This window comes from Ixodes scapularis, unplaced genomic scaffold (genome assembly GCF_016920785.2).
Source record: "Ixodes scapularis isolate PalLabHiFi unplaced genomic scaffold, ASM1692078v2 PGA_scaffold2__306_contigs__length_199485367, whole genome shotgun sequence".
Classification (NCBI taxonomy): Eukaryota; Metazoa; Arthropoda; class Arachnida; order Ixodida; family Ixodidae; genus Ixodes; species Ixodes scapularis.
In genome coordinates, this window is record NW_024609857.1 from 23,743,472 (window position 1) to 23,755,627 (window position 12,156).

Consider the following 12,156-nt stretch of genomic DNA (forward strand, 5'->3'; position numbering starts at 1 on the left):
CGCTGCATGGTTAGCGCTGTGGATAATAAATTCAGTCGGTGCTGTACCACTGCTAGCCCGGGAAACAAAATGAGCTGGTGCCGGGAATTGTAGCAAAAGCGCGCGTGTGTATGAAGGCACTCTAGGGAATTGATCTTTCGTACGCTCTCTAGCGTACATAAGCTTAAAAAAATTTTATTTATTTTTTATTTTTTTAACAGTGTGGTTGAGACACGCGTGTAAAAAAAAAAAATAATTTTACGCGAAAAAGATTTAGAGCAATATTGACGGCGTGAGACGCGATTTAGTCGGCATGCAGTCACCTTCTTTTCACTTGTTTTCTCTCTCGACATTTTGGGTGCGTGGAGAAGAGGTGGATCGGCTTCGCCTTCGCGACCGATATGGTCATTCCGGAACGACCCATGACGTCATGGACTTCGCGCGCAGAATTTCAGATAAATCTCTCGCCGCCAATATTGCTCTAATTTTTTTTTTTTTTCTTTCGCGTAAATTTATTTTTTGACACGCGTGTCCTAACAAGACCGTTTAAAAAGCACTTTTTTTCTTTTCAGTGGCCCTTTAAGGGATACTTTCTCCTTGAGCTCCTCTCTTGTCGTGGCTAGTGCCACTAAATAAGCTACGCTTCAGAGTAACGACACTTGGCCATATTGTGTCTTAAAATCATGGTTTTCAGTTATCTGAAGCTTTATCTGAAATCACAGGAAACGCTTTTTCGCCCTCCACAGATGTTTAAAGAGTTGGCGACTGAGCAAATCAATATTACATGAGCTTCCTTACACCGAATCTAAGGCTGAGGAAGTCCCACTTTTGAACCATGACGATCGGCAGTTGCGTCTGCCCTGCATACGAGCCAAAATGGCGGCGCCCACAACAATGTCGGGGAACGGAGTGCCGATACTCTAAGCGCAGCTCATTTAGTGGCTCTAGTCGTGGCTAAAGTCGTGGCCGGAGGCGAGGCAGTTACCGTCACTACCTGTCAAGGTTCCTAGACGGGCATTACAAACGAGGCGTTAGCGACATCCACCAGGCGCTCTTTGCTAATCGTTTCATTCGTTTTAAAATTCCTTTTCGTGTATTTTTCAACGAGAGATTGGTGTGGCTGATGTGATAATGCTCCACTGAACACGAATAGACCAAGAAATAAGCGCCGGATTTACGTGGTAGTATCCCTTTAAGCGTCCTCCTGGAATTTTTTTTTTTTTTTATGGTATGTAGTTGAGGCCTTAGGTGCTTCAAAATTAATTATATTAGCGAGCCTGGTTCTGAAAGTTCCGTTGATTCCGTTCAGAATGACCGAAACAACGCCGATAATCTAATCACTGGGAAAGCTGCCTGCAGCACACAATGTGATAAGCAATGCAAGTATTTTGTAGCCTCGTGAAAAACCATGAGCCACAGTTGTCTCGGTGTCTTTTTTGTTGCTATGGTCTTGGTTGTTGTGGATGCAACCGGCACGCATATGGAAAGCAGCCTTATCGAGCCATAATACCGTAATGAGGGACATTATATATCAAAATAATTTGACAAAACCAGCAGTAGAAGTAGATGGCGCGGGACCTGCCATCTCGCCACTCGGATAGTCCCAGTAAGACGCTACAATTGCTCCAAGATTTGCTGTGAAAACATCATATTGGAAAGTAATACAAACGCAACCCGTATATTTAGTTTAGTTTCTTTCTTATTTCTTCGTTGATTATCTACCGAGACACAGCAGTAGTTCAAGCAACGTTACGAAAACACTCACTTGGGAAACTCACCCTTGAAACCCGGACTGCTCGCGTCCACCGAAACCAAACTGGATACGATAACAAAGCCGCCCTTTAGCGATGAGTCAAAACTTGAAAGTTGGTTTACATAGTGTAGTATCTGGAGTAACAGGCCGATGGGGTTCTTCGCTGGCACATCTTTATTGCAGGACTACCGGAGTACGACACATAGTCACGGGCGTGAGAGAGCGGCAGGATAGCAGCGGGTGGTGCAAACGGTGCGCTGGCTCAGATAGATATGGCGCCCCGGAACAGTGGCGCGAGACGCACGAGCGCGCGCTAGCTGTTGCCCCGCTTATTGTGTCACCCATACAACACTCCCCCACACTTAGTTCAGCACAGTAATACCATTCGACGGCGTTCCAGTGCAATACTCACAAAGTAACACGATATGACAATTTAACAAAACACGAGAATAATTGAAGTTCTGGAAAGTACAAAATACAGACATACTAAATACAAAATAATTACAGTTCTGAAAAACACAAAGTCCTCGTCTTTTTCTCTTCCTTCTCAAGGCGAAAACCTATTAGGCGCACGCCGTTGCCGTTCGGGATACCGGCGCTGAATTTCTTGCGGCTGGGCTGGGGAACGACCGGAGACTGGAGTTGATCCCATGTCTTGTCCCTCTACCACCGGTGACCCAACTGGAGGCAGCTCGTTCACGAGTCCCCCTTGCCCTGGGGTTGGCGATGATGGCAGGACACTCGGTATCAGCAAACCACCTTCCTCCTCCTCTGGGGTAGAGCTCTCCCGCAACCGCAGGTGGTCTTGGTGTCGCCGCCACACGAAGGTCCCCCGCGGTGTGGTCACGCGAAGCCTGTAGGAGACCGGTCCGGATCTAGCCATGACGACTCCGTGCAACCACCTCTCACCCGGCCGGAAGTTCTTGACGTACACCTTATCACCCGGCACGAAGTGTCGGTGTTTGCCACTGTGCTTCACCTGTAGCACGTCCTGCTTGCGGTGAACAGTTTCCTCTGCAGAGGGTCGCAGTCTGTCGAGACGGGTAGTGAGCCGCCGCCCAAGCAGCAACTCCGCAGGACTCTGAAGGGTTGTGGCGTGCGGTGTGTTTCTGTAAGCTAACAAGAAACTTGCTAGTCGACGGGACAGAGGCCGGCCCGGCATCTCTTTTCGTAAGGCGTCCTTCAGGGTGCGGATGAAACGCTCAGCCAGCCCATTACTTGATGGATGGTAGGGGGCGGTCCTGACGTGCCTCACACCGTTCTCTCGCAAGGAGATCTGGAATTTGTTGGGAACAAAATTGGGGGCCATTGTCACTGACAACAACATCTGGCAGACCGAAATGACTAAACAGCTCCCTCAGCTTTTCAATAGTTGCTTCGGCCGATGTGCTGTTCATCACAAAAACCTCGGGCCACTTGGAGTGGGAGTCGACGCTCACCAGAAAATGGCGGCCCTGGAAAGGTCCCGCAAAATCCAAGTGCAGCCTTTGCCACGGACGAGTTGGCCAGGACCACGGATGCAGCGGGGCTGGACCTGGAAGACTCTGCTGCTGTTGGCAGGTATCACACGACCTGACGCGATATTCAATATCCGCATCGACCTCCGGCCACCATACATAGCTGCGTGCCAGTTCTTTCATCCTTACGATTCCAGGATGCCCTTCATGCAGCTCGTCCAGTACGCGTTCGCGCAGTCCCTTCGGGATCACAACCCTCAATCCCCACAAAAGGCAATTCTGGTGCCACGTCAGCTCGCTTCTTCTTGCAGAGTAACGCTTCAGACAATCTTCTACTTTTGCGGGCCACGCACCGGCAAGGAACCTTGCCACTTGACAGAGCTCTTTATCTTTTGCTGTAAATTGTGCGATCTCTTGGCTGCTTACCGGAAAAGACTGCAGGCGGAGACTGAGAAACGCCGCGACGTCATCCTCGTAGTCTTCATCCTGAAACCCAGGAACTGGAAGTCGTGACAAGCAGTCCGCCTCCACGTTGAGTCGACCCGGTCGGTAAACCAATCGGTACTGATAGGCGGAAAGGGTAATAGCCCATCTCTGCAGACGTGCGGCAGCAATGCTCGGAATTCCCGTCTTTGGACCAAGAATGGTTTGCAACGGTTCGTGATCAGTGACCAACACGAAGGATCGTCCAAACAAGTAGATGTGAAATTTCTTCACGCCAAACACAATAGCCAGTGCCTCCTTTTCTAGTTGGCTGTAGTTCTTTTCACTCGATGTCAAGGTTCTCGACGCAAACGCGATAGGCCGTGTGTCGCCGTTGGCGTACACCCTGGACAGGACGGCTCCGAGACCGTATGCCGAGGCATCACATGACACCTGAAGGTCTGCCTTGGGGTCGTAGTGTGCCAGGACAGGTGCGTCAACCAGAAGCCTCTTCACCATGTTAAAAGCGTCTTGACAGCGCTTGCTCCAGGTCCAGACGACATCTTTTCTTAGTAGCTCGTTCAGCGGTGCTATTGTGGTCGAGAGGTCTGGGAGGAACTTTCCGTAGAATGTCACCATTCCCAAAAACGACCGTAACTGTTTTGAGTCTTGCGGTTGAGGTGCATCGAGGATCGCTTGCACATTTTCTGCCAACACAGCTACCCCTTGCTCGCCGACTTGGTGCCCCAGGAACTTCAAACTTGCCTTCAAGAACTCACACTTTTCTTTCTTGACTCGGACGCCCTTGTCACTCAGTTTCTTTAGGACTTGCTCCAAATTCTTCAGGTGATCCCCGGCGGTCTTCCCTGTTACCAGGATATCGTCGAGATAGCAGGTTACTCCTTGAATTCCCGCCAGCAAGCTGTCCATTATCTTTTGAAACAGTGCTGGAGCTGAAGCGATCCCAAACGCCAAACGCTTGACGCGGAAGAGACCCTTGTGCGTGTTGATTGTCAGATAGGGTTGTGACTCAGGGTGGACCGGAACTTGCTGGTATGCACGACTTAAGTCTATTTTCGAGAAAACAGTCGCCCCAGCTACCGTTGCTAGAATATCTTCCAACCTTGGCAACGGGTACTGCTCCACGTCCAGGCAAGGGTTTACCGTTGTTTTGTAGTCCCCGCAAAGGCGTACAGACCCATCCTTCTTCAAAACCGGGACAACTGGTGTAGCGTAGTCACTATGAGCCACCGCTTCAATGACACCTGTCACCTCCAGTCTCTTTAGCTCTTCTTCTATACAGCTGGCTTCAGGGCGAACGGCATACTTCTAGCTTTCAGAAACTTTGGACTCGCACCTTCCCTTAAGCTTAGCCGAGCCTCTTCCCCTCGCATGCATCCGAGCTCGTCCTTGAACACATCCTGGTAGCGTATTAGGATGTCTTGGAGAGACGCTTTTACATCAACGCTGACCGCGTTTAGCGATCCCAAGTCAAACTTGAGCTTGTAGACCCAGTCTCTGCCAATCAAAGGTGGCCCATCTTCTCCCAGTACGTGAAGCGGAAGTTTTCCCTTGAAGTCTCGGTACTATACGTCCACCGTCGCCACTCCTTTTGGCTTGACACGCTCGCCGGTGTACGTGCGCAGTATTAGTGACGCCGGAGACAGCTCTGTGCGAGGAAACAACGATTGGAACTGGCGTTTCGAAATGATAGACACGGCAGCACCGGTGTCTAGTTCCATCTGAAGATTAGCGTTCCCGACCTTGAGCGTGTAGTAGAACGGCGCATTCATGTTTCTGTCTTGAAGCCCGTATATCGCTTCACTCTTTTCTTCCTCAGCGGAGAAGTTTCTGAACTGTTTTGCTCTGCCTGGTGTATTGGCCAGTGATGCTTTACAGAAACGTTGGAAGTGACCCTCACGGTTGCAGCGATAACAAATAGCGTTACGGTGCGGGCATGACGAGGCAATGTGCTTAGGGGACCCACAACGGAAACATTTGTCCTGAGCCCCCACTACCGCTTTCGGTTTCACCGCCGTCAGTTTCTGCAGTTCGAGTTGGTCGTTGTCCGCCTTATTATGACACGCCTGCACATTCATGGTGGCTCTTTCAATAGTTAACGCTTTTTCCACAGCTTTCTTGAATTTCAGGCTCTCATCTTCGGCAAACAAAACTCTCTGAATGTCAACACGACTCAGACCGCTGACGAATCTGTCTCTGAGGGTTTCTTCCAGGTTGCTTCCAAAATTGCACGTCTGTGTCATTCTTTTGAGCTCGGCGACATATTTTCCGACCGATTCCCCTTCCTGTTGTTCTCTCTTATGGAACGTTGCCCTTTCTGCGATGACCGACGGCCTCGGCGACAAGTGGTTTCGCAAAACGGCCAGCACATCTTCAAAACTCTTCAATGCCGGGTCCTCAGGCGCTACTAGAGTCTTGAGCAACTTATACGTGTCAGCTCCTATGAGGCTTATGACCACGTCAACTCGGTTTGCGTCCGCTACCCCGTTCGCTCTCAAAAAGGCTCGCAACCTTTCCTCGTAGGATAACCAATCACACTTCGTGTCATCAAAAGGTTCGACTTGCCCGAATAAGGCCATCGTGACTGCCGTCCGGTCCTCTGGTCCTTGATTCAAGATGCCAGATACTGGAACATCGGTTGAAAGGCCCTCAGTTGCTGAGTCGTCGGACGGTCTCTGCATCCCGTTGTAGCAGCGAAATCCGTGTCCTCGTCGCCACTGTGTAGTATCTGGAGTAACAGGCCGATGGGGTTCTTCGCTGGCACATCTTTATTGCAGGACTACCGGAGTACGACACATAGTCACGGGCGTGAGAGAGCGGCAGGATAGCAGCGGGTGGTGCAAACGGTGCGCTGGCTCAGATAGATATGGCGCCCCGGAACAGTGGCGCGAGACGCACGAGCGCGCGCTAGCTGTTGCCCGCTTATTGTGTCACCCATACAACACATAGCTACTGCGAAACGGCACTGCGAGATGGCGCCACCGGCCTTTGCGAAACTCGTGGAGGTAAGAAGCTTCGGGAGGCGACATGACGCCACTAGACGTGAAGGCGGGGGTTTAAAGGGACACGCCTCCCACGACGTCCGAAACCAAAAGACGCTATACGCCTCGCAAGTGGGCTCATTTTCGTCTTCTGCGCATGAGAAAGGAGGCGCGAAGGCGGGAGAGGAGGTTGATGACGATTCCGACTAAGCTCCGCCCTCGCACATGTCGGGGGAGGCCGGGGGGTAAACAAACATCGGCGTCGGCCATGGCGGCCGTGTTGTAGCGGCGACCGCGAGTCTTTTATTTATTGTAGCCCGGTTAAAATTTGCCGAGTCCACAAGATCGACCAGCTTCGTGCCCCTTACGATTCCTCCGTCGTCTGCTAGAGGCATTTCGAAGATTCCAAGATGAAGACGACGAAGAGCATCAAAAGAAGGCGCTTGCCTAGCCTCGCGATTGAAACGCCGGTTGCGCCGGTCACTACGAGACCGCCGCCCGATTGTACCGGTAAGTTGCCTTTTATCTTGTTCTTCCTTTACGAACACGACGGATTTTGCCTTCTAGCAGGTCTTTATAAATCTTGTGTGGCGGAGTCGATAGGCGCTATTAATCGAAAAACGGCCGAGAATGTAGCGCTTTCGCGATCCTCCGAAGCCTATCTTCGCAGGTGATATTTAGGAATATATACTCGTCATTTCGACTCGAAGCTGCACGGAGGCCGTATAAGCTATGTTCCGTTTCATTTTAAATGCGGTCGAAGTTAAATCTACATGGGCGAATCCCGAGCTTTGATCATAGCTGCCATGCATGTGCGATCTTGCAGTGCAAGCGCTGATCAGGTTCTCGCGTTTGTAATTTTCGCTTCGTTCGCACTTAGGTGAGACGCAGTATAGTCATACATCGTATTTGGTATAGTAGTTGCAGTCTACGGTTGTAATCATGGCACTGTAGAAAAGCACACAGCTCAAAACTTACCGCAAAAACGCGATCGTTTTTTTTTTTTTTTCTTTCGGGAATGAAATATGAATGGCTGTTACGTGTAATACAGTGAACCAACTCGGACAGTACAAATTTGCCGTTTCACATTAGCCAGTATGAGTGAATTGCCGACGAAGTACCGATGCCGCCTTTCTGCGAAATGTGTTGCGCAGTGTATCTTGGAACCACATCGACGCTGTCAGTGTCTGACGTGTTTTTGCGTGTCACTTGTCTCTTTTTTCGTTCCCATACCAAGATAAAAATTCGGAGATCGCGCACTATCCAAGCCTAGCTAACGAGCGCCCCATGGAATTGACACGGGAGTAAACAATGACTAATATGTACATATTTTTGTTCGCTCAGCAGACTGGGTCAAGCAAAAGCCAGTGTATAAGTGACAAACTTTCTAACATCATTTGTCATTTCTAGGTCCCAGATGGGCTGTTGACATCCAGAAACGCACCAACAGATGGTGGTCATACAGCGATTGTGAAGACATTCCCATTTGGATCCACATTCCTAGTCCACTCATTGATAATCTTTCCTTGTTTCATCAATGCCCAAGCATGCCAGGTGCTGAGTGACTACTCGCATGTGTTAGTGATGGTGGCATGCGAGGCTTCAGTATTGTCGCTGCAGATAGGGCTCACCCTCACACCAATGCTGTTTTGGTCTACCTTTCCATGGAATTGTTTGGTTGATTCCAATTTCCTAGAAACGCCAATATTCAGTTTGGTGTGCCTTGCGGCTGAAATAGATTCGTCAAGGAGGTCTCGTCTCTTTCATGGGAGTAACACCATGTCAGCTGCTGTGCATGAGCCACTTGGAAACTGTTCGGACTGCTCTAAAGCACTTGTGATTGACCTTACCTGTTGTGTCCATGCTAATGCTGAAATGTAAAGTTCACTGAACCAAGTTTTACTAATGAACAAACACAATCAGTGGAAAGGTTGAATGGCTTTATTTGTTTTCTCGAAGTATACGCTATTTCATACATAATACATGATGCTGGCAAGGCTACTTTCATTAGCATGCAGGCAATTTAGTCTACATTTTGTTTCACGATAGCTTGGTGAACTGTGGAGGCTACGGCTCCTGCGACCCAGTAAGAATGTCGGAGCGAGGCACATGGACGCATGTCACAGGAGCGTTCGTGTCACCGCGCCAAATGCAAGAACCACCCGCCAGAACCGGCTGTCGTCTTACAGCCACATGCTCAATTTGCCCATGAATCTGTGGCGGGTGCTAATGCTAGGGCGATGTTTTGAGCGGAAGTGGTCGATTCACGGCTACAATTGTTTGAACTTCGATCACAAGCCATGTTTTTCTCAGAAAAGTGTTGATCTATATTAAGTGTCGCTAGTAAGTAACAAATGTCTTCGTCTTTCTTCAGTGTCGTGTAGTGTTGCGGTCCGAAGAATCCGACGGCAACACTACTAAAAGAAGAAAAAGAAACAAAGCCTAGAACTAGGTTTTGTCGCAGATGGCGCTCTTGCTGTGGCAATAACGAGGACTCGACCGTGGAGTGTTGTCACGTGCCTGGCTCCGATGCTCTTATTGGGTCGCAATGTTTGCCAAGTTACCGAGAAACGGAGCATAGTGTCTCACCTGTACACGCTATAAAACAAATGAGATGCCAGGTGTAGCAACTCACGCAGCTGTAGCCCTTATATTATTCTTTGCTATGCTGTTTGGAAAAATACATAAAAAAATCAGTTTACAAAGCCGAATCTAATTTTTTGCCCTCTTGCATGTTACAAAAATAAAAGCATCACGCCTGAACACCAACATCTGTCTCTAAATTATTCCTTGCTGAAATGAAAAATAAATATACTGTGAATACGAACCAATATAATCTCAAACAGGTTTAAGAATGGATATGATTCAATAAACAATTATTTCAATCTGCAAGCTTGAAATCAAGTATGTGTGTGCATACTTGACCCTAATCTTTCGACTATTCCCTGTTGACACTTGTTCTCGAAGGATAGAGACTTCGTCGATTTAACGGCAGTTCAAGCATTGGTCAGGCGACATGCTCATGTTTATAGTTTCGGCTGTGCTATAGGAATAACAAAGGTGAGTTGTGTATTGCTGAGTCAAAACAGAACTCTCAGGTCTAAAAGGCTTCTTAAAAATGCACTAAATCTGGTTTTGACTCCATAATTACATGACTCGAACATAAACTACTCACTTCAGCAAGTCTAAGAATTCACAAATAATCTGTGAAAATGTATTCTGCTTTTATCTTCATTCACTTATGAAACTGATTGCTTATATAAAATATGCAATCATTCTTGCACACCTCCCCATTGCGAGAAGGAAAAGGGAGATTCGTTGGCTTTTTTCTCTCGCCGGAAAGCAGAAAAAGAAAAGGAACAGGTTTCAATGTGCACATTACGTTGAAGTGGGACAGTTACGGAAACAAATTCTGCATCTTCAGTATTCATGAAGTAGGCAGATTACTTTCAAGTCGTAAGAGGATAAAGTCAGAAACAACTTCAGCTCGCCTTCAATCAAATTTTCCCTTTAGATCCAGGGACGTTTCACCTTCATAACGTCATCAGTACCAATTGGCATCCATTCAGGACTGTAATGGTAGATGTACAAGCTTGACCTCAAGGTCGCAGTGCCCTCCTTTCATCTCCTTGCAGTGCGACCCCTCGTGCACTTGGTCCCAGATGGTGAAGCTGGTGCTGGACAGGATGTCGTCCCCTGTAAAAGAGTCGTCCCAGTAGTCAAACGATCCGGTTACACTCTTGAGCAGCGTATTTGTCCTCCCATGCCATTAGCAACTGAAAATCAGTGAAACCCTATTTTTTAAGCAGCAGAATGCATAAATGGACATGTCTATTCCATTCCCTTCAAACCGAATACCTGCCAACATCCAAGGGATGCAAATCAAAATAAATAGCATTGTATTATTTGCTCTTTTGAGACTCCTTGAACTTAAACCAACTCAAACACTACCACAATTTTAAAGCTGGGAACTTCGAGGACACCTCTCCATATACTGAGATTACATGCTTGTCCCACTCCTGGCTTGTCCTCAGCAGGGTTGGCCAGCGTGTCCTCATACTCCTGGGTTGTTAGTCTTGGAAGTTAAAGCTTTGGTTTTTGTCATTGCTTGGTTGCTGGTAGATGCTGGAGGAAGCTTGTACTGTTACTTTGAAACATTAAGTTTACAAATTGAACACTAACCCGTATTGGTGGTTGAATGCAGAAGCTAGATTTGTCATGTCAAGGAGGTTGTCATAAAACAGTGGGCACGGGACTGAACATAGCGGCGGAGTGGGCGACCGAGGCGCATTCGGGAGTATCAAAGAAGACAAGGTGTGTGAGTTTTGCGCGAAAGCAGGACGATCGGCCAGATATGTGAGGATGTGGCGTCGAGAGAACTTGAAACGGGCTAACTGCATGACTGTTATCTGAGCTACATTAACCAGAGGAGAAGAGAGAGTAACAAGTGAACAACACTCTACAGCTGAGGAGGTAATTGACCAGGTTATTTCACCCAAGCATCACAGTAGTCATTTCAACGACCAAGAAAAAAACGTCCAAACATCAGCACAGCAATACCAGCAGCGAGCCAAGGAATCGGGTTGTGTGTATGTTTATACAGTCTCGAACTTGATCTGCCTCAACGGGCGATGGGTCTCCCAGCTGTAGATGACCGCTAGCCTGGGGCCCTTAACGTGCACCACGTAGCAGTGACACACGACCGCACGCCAATACAGCGCTCATCCAGATCGAAACGGGCAAATGTGGGGATTGAACACACGATTCTGGGTTCTGCAGCGCGAGCTTTCACTCCACATTCTCCGAGCTGGTGCGTGCAAGCCCCCTCGGCCACCAATCCCCCAGTGCCAGGGAATAACATATAATAAATGACAATGGTACAGTGGTCTGCAACAGGTAGCTTTTCAGTGCCTTGAGAAACCAGGTTGAGATCACGTGACACTTTCCTGCCATATGTGGCTTGCAAAATAGAGATGCATAAGTCATAAAGAAAGTAATAATTTGATTTTGTTTTTACTAAAGACATCAGCATCTGTATTTGGCTTCCACAACTTCTGAAAGCTACCGCTGAGTGCATAGAGTGGTTTCTTTCATAATCTTACCTCCATGGAGAACTTCCCAGCTGGTAACGGGGTCGTGAAACGCAGACCCCCGGAAGTCGCACAGGCGCCGAGGGCATTATACAGGGCCCTCAGCATGTCCTCCGAGCAGAGGGCCCTTTCAGTAGCCCGGCAGCCGGTGGATTCTGTTGGAATGATAGGGTAGGGGGAACACAAGCATTTGCAGGTTAACGGACCTCAGAAAACTAGTAGGCAGGTACGAAAACATGCTACTCGCCCCCGCAGCGTTTGCCTCACTGGCACTTTATGGTGAAACAAATCAGCAGCGAGCGACTGATGGAACACGCGTCAGAAGAACAGTTCGTCTTGAGTTTAACACCCTAGGACGGCGCTTTATCGCGCGCGTGAAGCATTGGCGTAGCCAGGTTTTCTTGGGGCCGGGGGGGATTTCGGGTGCGAGGTACTGAACATCCCCTCCCTGG

General features: G+C 48.6%; 1 protein-coding gene and 2 long non-coding RNA genes across 3 annotated transcripts; 1 reads left to right on the forward strand and 2 right to left on the reverse strand.

The window, feature by feature from the left end:
• Nucleotides 1-2,223: 2,223 nt before the first annotated feature.
• LOC120836904 lies at nt 2,224-2,899 on the reverse strand. The gene has a single exon (XM_040206006.3). It carries the CDS (start codon nt 2,892-2,894, stop codon nt 2,280-2,282), a length of 615 nt encoding a protein of 204 aa, XP_040061940.1. The 5' UTR covers nt 2,895-2,899; the 3' UTR covers nt 2,224-2,279.
• Nucleotides 2,900-6,839: 3,940 nt separating this feature from the next.
• On the forward strand, nt 6,840-9,383 carry LOC121045894. The gene is made up of 2 exons (XR_005797908.1): nt 6,840-7,124; nt 8,025-9,383. It is a non-coding gene; the product is annotated as an uncharacterized LOC121045894 (long non-coding RNA).
• A 561-nt stretch (nt 9,384-9,944) lies between these two features.
• LOC121046336 lies at nt 9,945-11,748 on the reverse strand. The gene is made up of 2 exons (XR_006077889.1): nt 11,717-11,748; nt 9,945-10,310 (listed from the first exon to the last, which is right to left on the reverse strand). It is a non-coding gene; the product is annotated as an uncharacterized LOC121046336 (long non-coding RNA).
• Nucleotides 11,749-12,156: the final 408 nt, after the last annotated feature.